General features: G+C 37.3%; 2 protein-coding genes across 4 annotated transcripts; one reads left to right on the top strand and one right to left on the bottom strand.

Annotated features, from left to right (window-relative positions):
• The first annotated feature begins 5,526 nt into the window (after positions 1–5,526).
• Positions 5,527–15,574, top strand: traf6 (TNF receptor-associated factor 6). Of its 3 annotated transcripts, none has more exons than XR_013820518.1 (8): positions 5,527–5,611; positions 6,305–6,603; positions 7,579–7,729; positions 11,492–11,650; positions 12,045–12,116; positions 12,245–12,322; positions 12,717–14,239; positions 14,491–15,087. XR_013820518.1 is itself a non-coding variant. In XM_079866164.1 (7 exons), the coding sequence occupies exons 2-7, from the start codon at positions 6,305–6,307 to the stop codon at positions 13,584–13,586; spliced, it is 1,629 nt and encodes a 542-aa protein (XP_079722290.1). In that variant the 5' UTR covers positions 5,533–5,611; the 3' UTR covers positions 13,587–14,928. The 3 variants fall into 3 exon arrangements, 1 of the variants encoding a protein (XP_079722290.1); XR_013820517.1 differs by having other exon boundaries at positions 5,533–5,611; positions 12,717–14,127; positions 14,597–15,574; XM_079866164.1 differs by having other exon boundaries at positions 5,533–5,611; positions 12,717–14,928.
• On the bottom strand, positions 15,165–18,779 carry LOC307155487 (proline-rich protein 5-like; the record flags this gene model as incomplete). Its single annotated transcript, XM_079866165.1, has 7 exons — positions 18,195–18,779; positions 18,069–18,117; positions 17,895–17,952; positions 17,711–17,811; positions 16,574–16,714; positions 16,391–16,490; positions 15,165–15,412 (listed from the first exon to the last, which is right to left on the bottom strand). The coding sequence occupies exons 2-7, from the start codon at positions 18,096–18,098 to the stop codon at positions 15,165–15,167; spliced, it is 678 nt and encodes a 225-aa protein (XP_079722291.1). The 5' UTR covers positions 18,099–18,117; positions 18,195–18,779.
• Positions 18,780–18,843: the final 64 nt, after the last annotated feature.

The following is an 18,843-nucleotide window of genomic DNA, read 5'->3' as shown; positions in this document are numbered from 1 at the left end:
AAAATAAAATAACAGAGCATAAAAAAATAGTCAGTTCTTCCTTTTTGTGACGTATATTTGAGTGAAATGGCTTCTCGTACAAGAAGAAATGTAGGACAGGACTTGTTGTTTATCAGGAATTGATGGGATTGTGGATCGTTGTCGATTGCTATACAGGTTGTCCCACCCTCTCACTGGTAAACACATCATCAGAGAAGGGATGTCGTTGCAAGAGGGAGCGAAATATATATTGATGAAAGACTATGAGGGCACATGCATAAAAATAAAATGATGTGTGTGGATAAATCATGTATAATAAATACTGCAATATTCCATAAAAAAATTTGAATTGTCCATTTTGATTAGGTGAAATTATCACATAGCAGTTCACACTGATATAGTAAATGACTGTTATTCAGTAGATATTGGTATGAGTAGAAAAGCAGTCTTGCAAGACACAACCTATTTGCCAGTTTTTAAGCAATCCAGCTGACTTTTGGTGATTGACGTTGACAACACGCACAGTTCCAAGTGAAGCCTTCAGGGACCTGTGGACATTTCACTATCCTGAAGGGCTCTTTTCACCAAAAAGGCCAAACGCTTGAAAGACATCAGGCGTTCTCCTCACTGACAATCTTGTTTCTATAGAGGAAGAGAAAACTCAGGTCTCAGGGGAGACACAAAAGCTTCTTCGCAAGTCTGTGTGAGGAAACAGAATTCCTCAGGGCAGTCTGTCACTCCAGGTGCTTTCTGCCATTCTGTGTGGTGGCACTGGACTGTTTGCCCTACTACGCACCGAGAAGAATGAGGAGAGGTAAAGTATTGCCTTACCTCTAAAGACATTGTGGACCTTTGAATTTTCTATGTTTTTTTTCCCCGCCAATTTTGCAATTATACGTCTCACTGACTTGCATACCACAGTTGATTGATAGCTGAATGTTTGGATTAGTTTTGTAAAGTTTTTGCTACTGCTAAATTTAACATAATCTGGTTCAAAATGTTTTGCACTCAGTGACTCCCTGTTGTCGGGAAATGGGCTTTCTTTCACAGGGAGCGCCTTCACATGGTATTTTTGGACAGCGCAGAACATATTTATTTTCCTGCTGGAACTGAACAGTGCATTGTGCGCCATAGGTTTCTAGAGCACCGTGAGCTGAGGAGAAGGACGCCAGCTCTCTCTCTCAATAGTGTCCATTTACACACCTCACTTAAAGCTGCTGTGCCCCTCATTTACTCTGTTAATTGTCTCTGTTTTGTGCATCACACAGATATAATGTTATGACATTGACTCATTGAAATATTCCATACAAAAATGTACATACTTTAGAAGATGCAAAGCATCTTAGCTTGTTCAATTGCATCAAAAAGGCCTGAATAAATCCTGATGATTGTGTAAACATTTGAATTTTGTAGTGATTGTGTTATTTACAGGAAAAAAAGTAAATGCAATCCATAAAATCCACATTTAATAATTATCAATCATGAAATAAAACAAAAAGGAATCGTTCAAATGTCAAATAGTTGGAAAATTATTTCCCCTATTATAATGCAAACAGAATACCTGAAATTCTGAACTGGATCCATGTCTTGCACTACCCACTACCCACCTTACCTTTTAAAGGACAGATTTTCACAAATTGAAAAGGTCTTTGCATGAATTCACCCCATCCACGTGTCCCATAAGGAATTTGGGGAGCAGACGCAGTTCCTATGCAAGCATGTGTTTGCTTAAGTGTGTGAACATTTAAGGGGAGACGTAGAACAGTATTTCCTTATCCACAGGAACAGACCTGACATTATTCTTGTAGATAAACAGCTTATTAAAGCCTCTACAGCTCAGATCATTGCGGTTAGCGTGTTTCACATATCTATATGTTTGAACACATCTCACAAGCTACTGTCTGTTTATTAAATCAAATGGTATGCAATAGTACTGATTTGATAGGGAAGTAGAAAACTGGTCAAAGTGCATTTGAAGTTTACCACTTCTAATGCTTACTCATAATACAGTGCACACTTGTTTTTGACTGTGAAGCTGCCTCTGCACAATGTCTGCCTGCCTTTGGAATCAGGAAAAAAGGGAAACATTTTAAAAAATGCGAACCCCTTTTAAGGTTAAAAACCAGTGTTGGATTTAGTTCACCGTTGCTGCTAAAGTGATATTTGTTTTGATTATAACTTGAGGACATTCCTTGCATTTTAATGCGTCTGTTCCTTCAAATAAAAATGGGTTCTAAAGGAAAAGAGACAGACAAGACATTTGGTGGGTATACACATTCATCCCTTTAATGATTACCCCTTTTTCATGATATGATGATTCAGAGCACTGAATCACAATCGGAAGTGACCAAAATTCACATAAATGGTTCACCATGAGATCATGTTTTTAATTCAACTGATTAGAAGTAAAAAATAAACCTCTGTTCGGAAATTCCTGATGAGCCATTACTGTGGAAGAATAAACACAGAAAAAAGAACACACTAAGCAATATATTGAAAAGCACAATGAATTGATACAGGAAGATGTCTAAGTCAACGAACATCCCTTGAAGTAAAGGTAAATCAATAACTGATAAAAAAAAAGAAGGAATGTGACACAGCTGTAAAGCAAATATGACTGTGCAAGGAGACCATAGTCATAGCATATATAGACATATAGACAATTAAGTGCCAGTCAGTTGCTGAAAACACCATCAAGATTATATATAAATACATACATCTTAGACCACTATCAACATACAAAGGTACTTAGTCTTGGTTATCCAAATGAGGAGGACAGAGAACTTTTATAATGGCATCTATTGTTCTAGTCTCTCTCTTCATCACTTCTGGTTAGACTAAATAAAGAACACATGTATAGGTGCGTTCCTGAGCCCTCTCTAACAGAGATGCTTTTGTCAAAGCATGTGAGGGGCTAAAGTGATGAAATCCACCAAACTGTATAGCATTTGAACACACAATCCTTCTCTGTTAAGCCCAGGTTAAAAGTCTAAGATCTGAACATTTTATTGGCTGCTTGTTGCTTGTTTGTCGGATGCGTGGTGTTTAGGTGTATGTAAAAAAAAAAAAATTGTGGTATACATACATCAGAATTGTTGTGTCTGACAAATCACTGGGCCAGCTGGCCAATTCCAGCATGCTGGGCTTTCCAGAATTAGGGGCTTTATTGGAACCAGAACCAATTTCAGACAGACATACACCTCTGTTTGGAATACACAAACAGTTTTTGAACATTAAAGCATGTTAACTTATTCTAGTACTCACAATAAACCAAAATAGCACCATTATGACCCCTTAAATAAATAGAAAGTTCTAAAGAACAGCATTTATTTGAAATAGAACATTTTACATTATAAATGTCTTTACTGTAACTTTTGGTCAATTTAATGCATCCTTGCCAAATATTAATTTCTTTCTAAATAAAAAAAATCTTACTGACCTCAAACTTTTAAATGGTAGCGTAATGTATGTTACAAAAGCTTTCCATTTCAGATAAATGCTGTTCTTTAAAAAAAAAAAAAAAAGAATCAAAGAAGCCTGAAAAAAATTGCATACAACTGTTTTCAACATTGATAATAATAAGAAATGTTTCTTGAGCAGCAAATCAGAATGCTTTCTGAAGGATCATGTGACACTGAAGACTGGAGTAATGATGCTAAAAAATCCAGCTTAATTAGGCAACATTTTAAAATATATCCAAATAGAAAAAAAATTGCTCTGATCTCAAACTTATGAAAACTATATATATATACATACATACACACACACATACATATGCATCTAAAGTCTGATGAGTAAACCAACATTTTTACAAGCTAATGGCGATTCTATTGCTAATGAAGTTGACAAAATACCACCACGTCAAAAGTGCTCGTTGCTGAAGAAACACCTATGAAATGTAGTCACTCCTGCCAGTGAGGTAGGACTCAAATCAGAGACGTGCAGTTTCTGTGACGCACAATTTAAAGGTGGACCTGAGGATTTGGTGGTTCACTGTGTCAAAGGGTCTGTTCTGGCTTTCTAGCTATGAAAAACTATTTGTTCATTTTTTAATATATATGTATAATTGTTTATTTGATTGCTCTGGCATTTTAGTATGACCATATAAAATTACACAATTTAGGATTGTCACTATTCCGGATATACCTCACAACTGATGTCAGCACAGGTTTTTTTTTTCTTTTTTTTTCTAAGGACTGAGCATTGGCTTGTGTCATTTTTTGCCAGTCTGTTTGTAGCCTGATCACAGCCCACATAGTATGTCAAAGTTTGGGTAGGTGGGGGTCACACTGAGCTTCTATGTCACTTATGAAAAGCACATTTTATAAACAGCAAGGTCAACAACCTGCATATAACAAGGCTCCTTTTTGACCAGCCTCAGGATGCAGAGCACGCCTTCTTGCTCAAACAGAAATCTGTGCAAATGTTTACACAGACCTTTTCTTTTAACAGACTTCCAGTTTTGTTTTGAGTGGGTAAGTGCAATTTGGGAAAACTGCAACATAATTTTGATCACAGATTTGCCACAATGTCCTGTAAATATACATAGAAAACAAGAATATAAGTACATATGAATGTGACCATTGATGTAGCAACTCAAGTGCTGCATTGCCTTTTTAACTGCTTCCTATTTTTCTGTCACTCAACCTTTCATAGTTTACTTTTGAATAGCTTAATAATTTCTTTGTTTTTGTCTTGATTTTATTAGTTTTTATATTTATTTTTTACATTAGAATGAGTGGATAATTTCAGCTCTCCTATTTAATACAGGCTATTGTGTTCTGTCAAATAAATAGCCTATACTAACCAAACAACCCTTGCAACTAACAAATGGTTTATCAAAACATAATTTTGTATGTGATGGACATTTTAAACACGTGTCCTCTCTTTTTTTTTACCTTAGTATTTTATCTCCAATAACCGATTGTCAATGAGAATAGGCCTATAATGATTGACTGTAAACTAATAGCTTTGTCCCAATAAAGAGGCTGCATCCTTTTGGACACAGCCTATGTTGGGTATATAGGCTATCGTTAGGGTTTTCAATTTTTTATAATTTTAATTCAAATATAGGCTACAGCATATTCAAATTTGAGGTTAACCTGATTAAGAAAATGCCATGTGATTGGTCAGTCAGCTGTGTTACCTTTCAATTAAGTTATCAGCCAAGTCAACTCTTGGATAGCATCATGATGAGCTAGCATTTACTAAATAGCCTACACACAAATAATTTTACTTTTTTTATTCTTTTTTCTTTTTTACAATTGACCAAAATAGCAGAGTGATGTAATGGTCTCAAGCGAGTTATTTACTGACGCTGCTGTCACCTTGGTGAATAACTTCTCTGCTTTAGAATCAGAGGTAACCGCGCCATCTCGTGGATTTCACCACTCAGTTTAGTACAGCAGTAAAATCCCGTCACTGAACTCGATCGGATGAGCTAGCGAGCGCCGATCTGAGGCCAACAGAGACGTCGACATCGCGGTGATTCTCGCGAGGATACGGTTAGGAGCGCAGGTCTGGGATCAGAGTCACGAGGGGAGTTTTGGGCCAGTGACGTTTCGCTTATGCGCTGAATGTTTGGAGTCAATACAGGAAGCTGTAGTAGACAGCGAGGCCGGACCGAGCCAGGGTATGTAAATTAAAACTATTACGGAAGATTGTCATCTACAATCGAATCATATGTTATAGCAAGACGTTTGTGGTATTATAACAACTATAATGTCAGGTTAGAATGTGTGTTTCACAGGCGATGGCAGGAAAGTTGCTGATATAAGTTAACGTTAACCGTCGGTTGTGACTGGTTAGCTGATTTCGCCTTTTTACTCGTATTGACTTTGAATTTAGTTCAGTATTTAGATGGAAGATAAGTTTAACCTTTTACAGATGTACATTTTACTTTTACGTTGTACAATGTGGGTATTTTGGACTAAAAAAAGTACCTTTCCACTTGTTAAGAGAGAAAAGTTTCTCCCACAAATCAGCCCCGCCCAGCATGCTCGTGAGGAAACAGTAGTTTAAAGATGAATACATCAGTAGGCCTGTAGTTTCTCATCCCATGCCTTCCCTCTATGCATTAGTAAAGCGGAAATCCACCTAATATCTGTTCTTTGACCACATCCTCTGTGCAATTAAGATAGCATACATATGTCGATGTTTTGAAAACCTAGAGGTCAATTTCAGTGTAACTTCCAGATCATATGAAAAGCACCATGTATTTTGGGGTCCAGATTTGTGTTTTGCAGTTATATGTGTTGTATGGACGATTATCTATTATTTTCACACGTCAACATATAGGCCTACCACTCTCTTGATGTGATTACAGATGGCTTGCAACGACATGGAGAAGTCCAGCTTCGATGATGGCTGCTGTGAGGGCGAATACCCCAGTTGTGCATTAGCCATGGAGAAAGAGAGAGATTCATATCTGAGCCCGACAGAGAACCCCTCCACCATCAGTGTCTCTTCTAGTATCCCCCCAGACCAGCAAGGCTATGATGTAGAGTTTGACCCTCCACTAGAGAGCAAGTATGAGTGCCCCATCTGTCTAATGGGTCTCCGCTCGGCAGTACAGACACCATGTGGACATCGATTCTGCAACTCGTGCATCAGGAAGTCCATCAGGTCAGTATTTGTCACTGTCAAAATTGACCCTGTGAAGCCTACTGTATCATATTTGATAGGCAAATTGCTAAGGCCTCTAAATTATCAACAGACCAAAACTTTGCTGCAAAACCTGTTGCACACAATCTACTACATTCTTTTGTCTGATTGATAGTTTATACTTTTTTAGTAAGTAAAAGTAATTTTAGTTTGATTCTAAAAAAAACGTACAGCATTAGGTCTTGGTTCACATGTCTTTTTGCTGTGAATCCTTTATGAAGAAAACAAAACAATTTTTATATTGTTAGTATTTCAATATGAACACCTACTTGACTGAAGCAACTTATTTAAAGGGAAAATTTACCCAAAAATGAAAATTATGTCATTAATTACTCACCCTCACATCGTTCCAAACCCATAAGACTCTTTGGAACACAAATGAAGAATTTTTTTTTTTTTTTTTATGAAATCTGAGAGCTTTCTGTCCCTCCATAGACAGCTACGCAACTACCACTTTGATGCTTCAAAAAGTTCATAAAGATTGTAAACCTAATCCATATGAATTGAGTGGATTAGTCCAAATTTTCTGAAGAGAAACGATCACTCAATATGATGAACAGGCTGCTTTTATTCACATATACATTGATCAGTGAACATGCATACTTATGGGTTTGGTACGACATGAGGGTGAGTAATTAATGACAGAATTTAAATTTTTGGGTGAAATATCCCTAAGCAATGTATTTTTGCTCAGTTTGTGCCTCTGTGTAAAATTGAGGTGTTTATTCCTCCTCAGATTTGAGCTCCATATTCTCCCATATACTATATGAGCCATAAAGCCTGATGTATCAAATATGATACTCAACAAAAAACAAATACGCAAACACCCTTTTTTTTGTCTAAAGATTTTATAAACTGCTCCATTTATTTAAAACAGATTTTTCTGACCATATGCCAGGCTTTACAGTATTAAAAATACTTTCTTCTGCCTGGCAGGGACACGGGGCAAAAATGTCCAGTTGACAATGAGGTGCTGCTCGAGGAACAGCTCTTCCCTGATAACTTTGCCAAACGAGAGATCCTCTCGCTCACCATCAGATGTCCTAATGTAGGATGCAGTGATAAAATGGAGTTGCGCCAACTGGAGGTAAATCTGCTGGTTTGACCAATACTGTACTCCTGCAGTACCAGAGGATGTAGTTTAACTGCATTTCTAGGACCCTAGTGTTTTGTGACAGCGCCACCTAGCCAATTCTACTCGAACAGAGACTCCAACTTCTAACAAACAGATGCTAAGACGACCAATGGAAATTATTCTTTTTTTTTATCATCTTTCCACTTTATTTAGAACATACAGGGTTTCCGCGGGGCATTAAAAAGCATTAATGGATTTCGCGAAAATTAAGGCCTTAAATGACATTAAAAAGCATTCAATTTTAATCTTTCAAACATCAGTATTTTTATCCAGACATCAATAACTGTAATTAGTATCAGTGATACTGACCTTCATTCATAAAAAGATGCCATTAAACAAGTATTTGACATATACTGTCTTTATGTTGGTTCTACGTTAATTTGGAGATTAACTGTGAAATTTATACATTATAGAAATATATAAACTAAATATAAACCTACAAAAATGTAAGTGTTTTTAATTGCGATTCATTAATCACGGTTAATCACAGACATTTTTTTGATTAATGGAGTAATTTTTTTATTTAACAAACATATGGACTTATATATATCTGTGGTTAGTCATGGGTCATGTATGGCATTAGAAATAAAAAAATGGCATTAAAAAATCATTAAAAAGCATTAGATTTAATCTGAAGATACCTGCAGAAACCCTGAACATAAGAGCCGGAGCAGCCATTTTAAACTTGAATTTAAACTTAAATTTATTAACGTACTAATAAACACACTAGTTTGTAGCACTGAACTGTAAGTGGGTCACACATCAGATGGAAAGCACCATGCTTGCGCTATGGCTAATGAATTGAGGTCTCACACAAACACTGAAAATAGTATTTTCAAGAAAACTGAATATAGGGGCTCATATACTGAAATTAGGTTAAATATATCAAGAGGTTTACCAACGGTTGTGTTTAGGGTTAGGGGTTGGTTAGGACAATATATCAATTAAATTTAAAGTCTCCCTGTAGTTAATATTTTTATCACTTAAAACTCTTAGTATATGCAGATCATTTAAATGCAAATTAGCCCTGTCTCCTCTCAATCACACCATCTCAGAGATCCACTCGGTCAACTCGTCAAAGTATCAAAATGGTAATGTCTTTTATGTATCGCTCTCTACAATGTCGGACACAAAACAGTAATTAATAAGATAAGCCTTTTGCTTGACCATGTTATCAAACAGCTAATAATGTGCTGTTAATGTTACATAAACCATGTTCCTGTTCACCATCTCAGAGTCAGACAGTTGCCTTCTAAAACTCTTCCTTAGAAACGCTTTGAACAACTCAGAATGTCAGTGGAGAAAGGCATATAGTTCATCATAACAGCGTTATATAGATCATATACATAATTCACTGTCTATATTGCTAAATGTACACGATTTTTCATATCAACAGAAAAATATACCAGGATAACCTTGCTTCTCTTGAGACTCCCCTGCTTCAGAGTAGTCATAGTTAATGATATGCTAACCGGCACATTGACGGGATTGGTTACAAGGTAGTTTGTGACGTAAAAAATACCGGCGATTTCAAACTGCGTTTTTTCACAGCAGTTTTAAGGAGAAAATACTCAGCAATGGTGTTGATTTATGAATTTGTACATGGTTTGTCTTAAAGCATATTAAAAACACCACATAGACATATAAACAACATAAAAAAAAAAACTTAAAATAATTCCTGAAAATTAATAATATAAATACAGAATTGAATAGTAAGTGATATAAAATAGTACATACAAAATAAAGTAGGCTTCTAAAAAGCAGTCCTAAAAACTGTAGTCTTCAGTATTGCAGGAATACCCTACTTGGTGTTAAAAGTATATTAAATGCATAAATGTACTTTAAATATTTGCACTTGCAACTAAAAATGAATTAGTCACACCACAGGACCATTTAAAATTAACTAGTAAAATCAAACAGAATGAATGCAACAGACCAATCCATCTTGGGACAGGCTCTTAAAAAATGATTATTTAAAATACACAGGACATTAGAAAACGTGACTTTTTCAAGAATGTGAATTTTTCAAGAATTGCACTTAGGAACATTGTTATGAACTTATTAGAAGTTATCTTTTTATTAAAGGTATAGCGAAGGATTTTCTTTTTCCGGGTGGATCATCAAGACTATTGGTCCTCCTAAGTGTCAATCATTCTGGTGATGTGTTTACGTAAGGCCGTCGTACGTGCTCGTGCACACGATTCACACGATGGCGTGCGCTCAAAACACAGGTTGGGCTTCCCACTGATGCCTCAGTCGCGAAGTTTCTTGACAGGTAAAGTTTGGCATGCTATTTGGAGAAATCCATTTAAAATCACTGCTAGTAAAAGTTAATGTGAGTTATGATTAGCTCGTGCATGCTCTCTCGTGCACACGTTTAATAGGCGTTCCCTCTCGGGAGCAGGTAGAGTGTTGCGCATGTGCATTTTTTTTAAAAAGTGGAGAGGGCGGTTCTTTTCTAAAATTCGGGAAAATCCTCCGCTATACCTTTAATACATTTCATAAAGGGGACCGATTATGCCCCTTTTTACAAGATGTAATATAAGTCTCAGGTGTCCCCAGAATTTATCTGTGAAGTTTCAGCTCAAAATACCCCACAGATCATGTATTATACCATGTTGTAATTTTTTTAGTGAAAGGAAAAACATGCTGTTTTCGTGCATGTATCTTTAAATGCAAATGAGCTGCTGCTCCCAATCCTGCTTTCCAAAATATTTGTTTGGTCTTGATGATTATCTCTATCGCGAACATGCTCACATGTCATTGCAGTTCTTCATCGTCATAAAAGTTTAATATCTGCATGCGTTTTAAAGCCATATTAGTCTAAATTTCTGATATGGTTTTCTGAGTGCACACATCCGTGAGTATTAAACTAAGTTCTCTTTCACATCTTATTGCGCTTTAACTGTCAAATACACACAAGGTTATGTTAAAAACACAAAGTTCACAAACACAGTCGGTAATGTCAGAGAACATAAACATCAAGTAAGAAAATTGCATTGTGTATATTAGATCTGTGTATTAAAGTGACAGCAGCGTAATATACACTACCGACTGCTGTATACTGTTAATATGAATTAAACAATAAAAGAAAAACAGAAAATCACTCACGGCTCTTGATTGAATAACTTTAATAGCTTTATTAAGGATACATTTCTTACTTGAATGCTGCTGTTAAATGCTCTGGCGAGGAGATAAACATGGCGGACTGTGTACAGCTCACTCAGGGGAGGTGCTAAGCCGGTCATGGGCGGGGCCTGTTCCAATGTGACATCGCATTGGAGCACATTCCTGAAAGGCTCATTTTGAGTTACTATTTCAGATTTAAGGGGAAAATAACACTGGATGAATGGATTTTTTTTTTTAATACCAAAATAGGGTGGTTGTGTAAACACACTGGGGACACATAATTATGTTTAAAAACAATACAAGTACATTTTGCATAAAAGGTCCCCTTTGACTTCTTTCTTAAGAATAATTCAGGAATCTGGCCCCAGGTTCTTAAATATGGTTTTAAAAAAAATACAAGAAAAAAAATCTGTTGCAGAACCTAACATTCTGACTTAAAATCTTGTTATTTATTAAAAAAGTTCATGGATACGCTATGCATCGACGACTCGAGAAAGACCTTTCATAAATGCCATTTCAAACTCATTAGTGAGCAGTCATGAACAGGTGGCAACTTTTTTAATTGTTACATTCTTTCTCCCTCAGAGACACTTGTCTCAGTGCAAGTTTGCCACAGCACCATGCCCTCAGTGTCTGGAGTCTGTTCGTAAGAGCCATCTGGATGAACACAAGAGCCAGCAGTGCTTACAGCGGCTCATGACCTGCCCTGCCTGCGCAGGGAGTTTTGTGTATGCTAACAAACAGGTGAACACATTTAATTCCTCTTCACATACTGGATATTTTTAGACTGGCGTAAAATTGTTTTGAAAGTAGATCCATAAGCAGGGATTAAAAATGTTGGTATTCTATTAATTTTTTTTTTTTTCTCATCTAACATCATTGTTGTGTTAGTATTATTTATATACTATTGAAGTATTAATACTTTGGATTAGCTTTTATTTGTATATTTTTCAGTTCATTTTAATTAAATTTTAGTTTGTTTTAGTAATTGTATGTGCTTTTTGACATTTAATAGTTTTTGTTTTTTAAAATGTATATTTAGCTGTAATTAATTGTTATGCTAGTTTTAGCCTATTCATTTAACCATAACAACACTGTGTAACATTAGTTGTCTAAAACTTTTTTTCCTTTTGTGTAGATTCATGAACAGATTTGTCCTTTCGCCAATACAGTGTGTGAATATTGCGAAATGGAGCTTATTCGGGATCAGGTGTGTCAGAGGATTTGTCACTAATATGCACTTTACCTGAGGCACAACAGTAATTGACTCTGTTTGATACCTACAATTATACATAATGGAACTATAAAGCTGAATGAATCTGTTCTTATTGTTTTCAGTTGGCATTGCACTGTGACACAGACTGTCTGAAAGCTCCTGTAGCCTGTACTTTCAGCACTTTTGGTTGTCGTGAAAAGGTGGGCAATGAGATTCCTGTTGTATAACACATTTCTATTTCAAATAGATACTGAGCTGAGCTCACTGGTCTATTTATCAAAGATGCCTGAAAAAATTTATATCAGTTTACTTTCCACCAAAATAGTAAGCAGCACAACTGTTTACAACATTGATCATAATAAATGTTTCTTGAGCACCAGATCAACATATTATAATTCTTTATGAAGAAATTAAAATGTATATTAAAATGGAAATCAGTTATTTTAGATTGTAATAATATTTCATGTTACTTTTTTGTACTGTATTTTTGTTCAAATAATTGCAGCCTTGTTGAGCAGAAGAGGTTTCTTTTAAAAAAATCTTTCCGACGGCAAACTTTAAAAACCTTTTTAATTCTTTGGAAATGTATTGCAGATGCCGAGAAATGAACTTGCCCAGCACATGCAGGAATTTACACAGATGCACATGCGCTACATGGCCGAGTTTCTGCGTAGCCAAACTCTCAATGGCTGCCTAATGCCGTCGGTTTCCGCCCACTCTTCGTCAGACGAACGTGGTGCCTCTTCCCGGGCGGCAGATTCTTGCCAGTGCAAACAGGAGCTGATAAACCTGCGGGAGACTGTCTTGGAGCTGGAGGGTCGGCTGGTGCGTCAAGACCAACAGATCCGGGAGCTGTGCATCCACAATGAAACACAGAAAAACCAGGTCACCGAACTACGCCGGAAGCTGAGCTCACTGGAAGAGGCCACCCGAGAGCTGGAAGCCCAGCAGTACCAAGGCATCTACGTGTGGCGCTTGGAGAACTTCTCAATCCACCTGCGCAACCAGGAGGCTGGTCAGCCCATAGTCCTCCACAGCCCACCTTTTTACACGGGCCGGCCGGGGTACAAACTCTGCCTCCGACTGCATCTGCAAACCCCCAGCGCCCCTCGCTGTTCCAACTACATCTCGCTTTTCGTGCACACTATGCAGGGTGAGTTTGACAGCCAGCTCTCCTGGCCCTTCCAGGGTACGATCCGACTGGCAGTGTTGGACCAGGTCGAGGGCCAGCACCATGTGGAAGTGATGGAGACCAAGCCAGACCTACAGGCGTTCCAGAGGCCCACCGTGCAACGCAACCCCAAGGGTTTCGGCTATGTTACTTTCCTGCACCTACAGGCGTTGCGGCAGCGTGGGTTTGTGAAAGAGGACGTGCTGTTGGTGCGCTGCGAGGTCACCCCTCGATTCGATGCTAGCCTCAGGAGGGAGGGGGTCCAACCCCGGGGCCCAGAACCTTCACTTTGAGTTCCTACATCGCCTCCTGCATTCTAAAGTTCTCATAGACACTCTGCTGAAACGAAGAAAATACCAGCTGAACCTTTTTTTAGACTTTTATTTCCAGGCTAAGTAATGATGGTTGCATAACTCGCAATGTCTGTCTGTGGTGAAAAATGTTTTATATACAAATGTTTCGCAAAACATTATAGTGCAGTGCAATCAATCGACAAACTTCTCTATGATTAGCAATTTCACTGAATGTCCTGTCAACCAAGCTAAAGGGTGTAAAACATTGTAGTGTAATGGTGCTGCTTATGCTAAGTGTTAGTTTCCACAAATTAATTTCACACAACTACATTCAACTGCTCATTTTTGCTGCCTTACCGACCAACGCAACAGTAAGTGATTTGAGTTTAAATAAAATGTTTTTGCTCTTTTTTCATAAAATATATCATTTTCATTGATTTGACAAGATCTGACGATTCGAAGCATCAATAGTACAGAGCAGCACTGTTTACTGTGGCTCTACTGAATCTGGTGCATCAACTTCATTTAACAACTTCAAAATGTGCATATACTTAGAGTAGTTCACTTTAAAATGAAAATTACCCCATGATTTACTCACCCTCAAGCCACCCTAGGTGTATATGACTTTCTTCTTTCAGATGAATACAATCGAAGTTATATTAATAAACACCCTGACACTTCCGAGCTTTATAATGGCAGTGGATAGCCGGAAGCTAGTTATTTTACTTTATAAAGTTTTAAATATGAATATTTTTCTTACACAAACTCATCGCTTTGCTTCAGAAGACCTTTATTAACCCGCCAGAGCCGTGTGGAGTTCTTACATAATGGATGGATGCACTTTTTTTTTAATTCAATCTGATGGTTGCAATCCACTGCCATTATAAAGCTTGGAAGCGTCGAGGTGTTTATTAATATAACTCCGATTGTATTCGTCTGAAAGAAGAAAGTCACATACACCTAGGATGGCTTGAGGGTGAGTAAATCATGGGGTCATTTTCACTTTAAAGTGAACTACTCCTTTAAGGTGCGATCACGTTAGTGAAGTTTTGACAAAAATGGTCTTGTCAGTAGTGTAGCAATGGATTAAGCACAAGTTGATGGCCAAGGCCGCAAATCCACGTGATGAATTTGAACTGCCTGGGGATTATTCTGGTCTCGCGCGAAATTTTCAATTGCGTGGAGTTGTATTGAAGTAACTGGAAAATTTGCAAAACGACAGTAAATGTGATCGCACCTTTAATGCAGATGGCACCAGTTACTTTACTTAATTTGTGTCCAATATTGCTTACATGTGTGAATGTTCTACTTGCTTCATTGAACATCATTGACAAAATAAGTTTATTTTCTTTAATCAGATGGACTAATGTATGCAAGTTAATCTGATAATTGTATTGACACTGGAAATCTGACAAAAATCCTTCTTCATATTATGTTCTTTTTTTCATCAAAATATTCAGTGCTCAAATGTGTCTTTATAAATTATTGTTAATGTCCTGTTTTCTGTCTTTCCTGTGCATTTTTAGTCCCCACAGATGCTTTCATAACGTGGCAGATTTCAGAGATGTGTTCTTCTAGTCAATCTATGGTCTCACAGCGGTCGTCCATCCCAGAATACATTCTGCTAGTAACAGTGAGCAGCTGAATGTCAGAATGAGCATTTGTCACGCTGTGGCGGCGTAGGTTCCCCACTCGCTCTAGGTACACCTCCCCTTCCTGCTCTAATACAGGGGACAGCAAAGAGCTTTCAGAGATGTAATGAGTTATCCTTATCTCAGGATGACTCGGGTGTGCTCTTGTAGTGCTTTGTTCAACTTCAGTGCAGCCTAGAGGAATGTGAGAAAGTCACAGATTTGTAGCCAAAGGTAAAGTCTGTTTGCTTTAAAGAGATCATTTTCATTCTGGGTTAAACTATCTTATTTATTTACTCATCTTCATATCCCATGATCCCAAACCTGTAAGACTTCATTACATGGAACACAAAATGTAATAATAAAAAAAAAAAATACCATGGGACACTCTTTAACACATAATGAAAGTGAATGCAAAATGAGTAAAACATGGACTTCAGAAGTCATGTGATAGTTTTGTGTGAGAAGATTGAAAATCTTTACAAAAAAAAAAAGATTTTCAGAAATGTTGCCATAGCAACAATTGAAATAAAGTTATTTTAAAGTACTAAAATGTTTAAAACTGAAATAAAGATAAAGCAAATTAGAAATAAAATCACAAAAGCATATAACATTACTAAAACTAAAATTAAATAAACTGAAAATATAAACATAAAAGCTAATAAAATAAAATATATATAATATTTTTATAATATAAGCTATATATATATATATAATACTGAAACATCACTGAATGAATTCATTTTTCGAGTTAGATCTTTTCTGTGAATCGTTGATTCAGCTTTACAAATCTGAATGAATACAATGGCTTCATCTGAAATCTCACTCTCTTGAATAGGTATTTTTACTTTTAAGTAATTACACTGCAATTGCTAAAAAAACAATGTTCTATGTTGTATGAATAAAATACAGATGTACTACATTCGCCATATTACTATAGCCATATTACTATTCGCTATATTACTATAAATTTATACAAAAATACAACATCCCTGCAGCACTCTACTGTGAAAGCATATTGAGATGGCAACTAATCTATTTTGTTGCCATCTCAAAATGCTTTCACATTAGAGTGCTGCAGGGATGTTGTATTTTTGTTGGCCAAAGCCCAGAAACGAGTTAGCATTTTAGCACTTCTAGTGAACTACAATGAATCAATGTTGGTTTTCCTACTTGTGTGCCTGCAGTTCCGTAGATAGGGTGTGACCACTAGCGCCACCAGACTTTCAAGCTGGCAGTATTCCTTTGTAGGGCCTCTTGATTCCTGAATTCCCTACACATACATAAGAACAGACATGAATAATAGAGATGGTTATACAGATGGCTTTTCAGCATGGGTTTGCAGTTAACATTCACCTGTAGCACAAGGAGCATCTGTGTGATGGATGCTGGGATGAGAGACTGATTCTTGCACAGCAGGTCACCCAGAGAAAGCTTCATTAGGACCAGATCTCTAAAGCCGAGGAGAGTCATCTGTCTCACTGTCAACTCCTGCCCCTGCATACAAAGAGAAAGACACTGAATACATTTCATGCAAAATCAAAATATACCACAGTATATAACTAAACAGGAAGTTTGCCTAAACACTATTTAGAATCCTTCTTTAAAGTAGATGTAATACTTCCTGTTTCTTTACATTCTAAATTCTTTATTCTAACAGTACAATATTGGGGATCAGCAGGTCTTCAGGCGCAGAGAAGATGATCTGGCGGCTGACTGTTTTACCTGCAGCATGAGTTTATCCTATCACAGATATCATTATCACACAGGATCAACTGCAGCAACTGAAAGGCTCTCTACCTGATCTGTGAATGCCCACACAGGACACACATTCATAGCAGCAGCATAACAACCTTCCAAAAAAAAAAAAAAAAATTCCCCAACTTCTCCCAAATTTCATCAGGCGTGGAATCTCCCCAGTCAATCACTTTGTACCACAACATCCAGTAGTCGTCGTCAGCCCACGAGATGGAGGACTGTAAAACACTTTCCATTTCTAGCTTCAAACTTCACAGATGCACAACTAAGACATGTATCGACATGTATAAAAAGGCCATATTACTGGTCTGCCTCGGTGATCTAACTGTGCTCAAAATAAATATGTCAAAATAACTGATGGTCAATCAAAGACATTACGACCTTGGATAACATCTTGCATGTTTATTACAGCAAAACACTATACTACAGACCCTCTTCATTGCGAGTAAATCACTTGCATATGTGACTAAATTACACACACAGACACAAAATTCATGTTTTCTTTCAAAAACATTTAAACAAAATCTTACAGCCCCCAAACTTTTGAACGGTATTGTATATAATACCCTTACAGCTTCTCATGAATCTGGATTTAAAGTTTAAAAGGTGAAACTCATTTCAGGTTAATCTGTGACATGTGCAACCGGACACATTTGATGTTTCCAATTCCGACCTCGCCTAAGTGTTGGAACATATTTTCTAGACAGGGAAGGCCAAGCTCACAAACAGATTTACCTGCAGAGGATATAAAATAGCCTGTAAAGTAGGCAGAATCTCAGAGAAAAATCTGTCCCACACCTGGGCCAAAACAAAAAGCTGTCTCTCTCCAGACTCTCCTAGGGGGAAAAAAAGGATCACGTTAAAGGTCTGTTTCATGATAAACACTCATGCACACACAGTAGATCCACTAGAGTCTCACCTTCATGCTTTTGAATCTCATCCAAAATGATTGATAGACCTTTGGTCAAAATCTGATTCTGCAATCAATCAAGTGAAGCAATATCAGCATGTTTTTCTTCTACCAGTAATCCATTTATTTTATTTTTAACCAGAAAAAAAAACAAAAAAACATCATGGTTTTGGGAACTGACACCTGGAAATACTCTTTGATAAAGAAGCCCATGTCCGCCCTTAGAAGCCACCTGCATGGATGAAAGCAAACAACTGCTTAATGTAGTTATTACGCATTTTTAAATGTGACTTCATCAAGTGTTCATACCTGGTATTTTGACTCAAGGAGTACAGCTCATTCGGCTGTAGTTCCTCCCCCTTGAACACCTTAATAACAGCAGCAGAGATACTAAAGAACAAACAGCATTATGTATTTGAAAATTTGAATAAGCCAAAAGAAATACAAGAACCTTTAAGGCAAATTCACACTGCGCTGACAAAAGGCAACAGACACTTGGTTATGTTTTGACGGATTAGTGTGTTATCCCTGTCGGAGTCTGTCTGAGGTTGTACTCGATGAATCGGACTTACAATGTCTAAGAAAGTGACGTGCCGTAATCTGGTGACTGCCGGCATTGGTCTGCATGTGCAGTGTGATTTTGGCCTTTGAGAAGGAAAATGAACATGTAAAAAATAGAGCAATGCTGGGACCCTGCTGGAGGGTGTAAGTGGACGGAGCTTCTGAATGGAGGTCTGTTAAAGCAAAAGTGTGCAAAGAAGGAACTTTCTTTTTCATAGCTCAGCCTTGCAACATTACAGACTGCTATGTCAGTTCACACCAGGCCATTTCCAGGTTTTTATAGCTGTGTGAAAGTAGACAGGTGGATCTGACACATCACTGTTCGAGAACTTCATGTGGTGCACCAACTTCCTGTTACTAACTGTCCTGTTCTGTTTACACCAGATCACTCATTAAC

This window comes from Squalius cephalus, assembly GCF_949319135.1.
Source record: "Squalius cephalus genome assembly, chromosome: 3".
In the NCBI taxonomy this organism is placed as follows: Eukaryota; Metazoa; Chordata; class Actinopteri; order Cypriniformes; family Leuciscidae; genus Squalius; species Squalius cephalus.
Note: the sequence above shows the minus strand (reverse complement) of the source record. Positions and strands in the feature narration are given on the sequence as shown.

Bases quoted from the DNA above. Each gene is read 5' to 3' on its own strand.
- traf6 (XM_079866164.1), top strand. From the start codon at position 6,305: ATGGCTTGCAACGACATGGAGAAGTCCAGCTTCGATGATGGCTGCTGT. The intron at 6,604-7,578 runs GTCAGTATTTGT...TCTGCCTGGCAG, and splicing joins TGCATCAGGAAGTCCATCAG to GGACACGGGGCAAAAATGTC. The intron at 11,651-12,044 runs GTGAACACATTT...CCTTTTGTGTAG, and splicing joins TTGTGTATGCTAACAAACAG to ATTCATGAACAGATTTGTCC.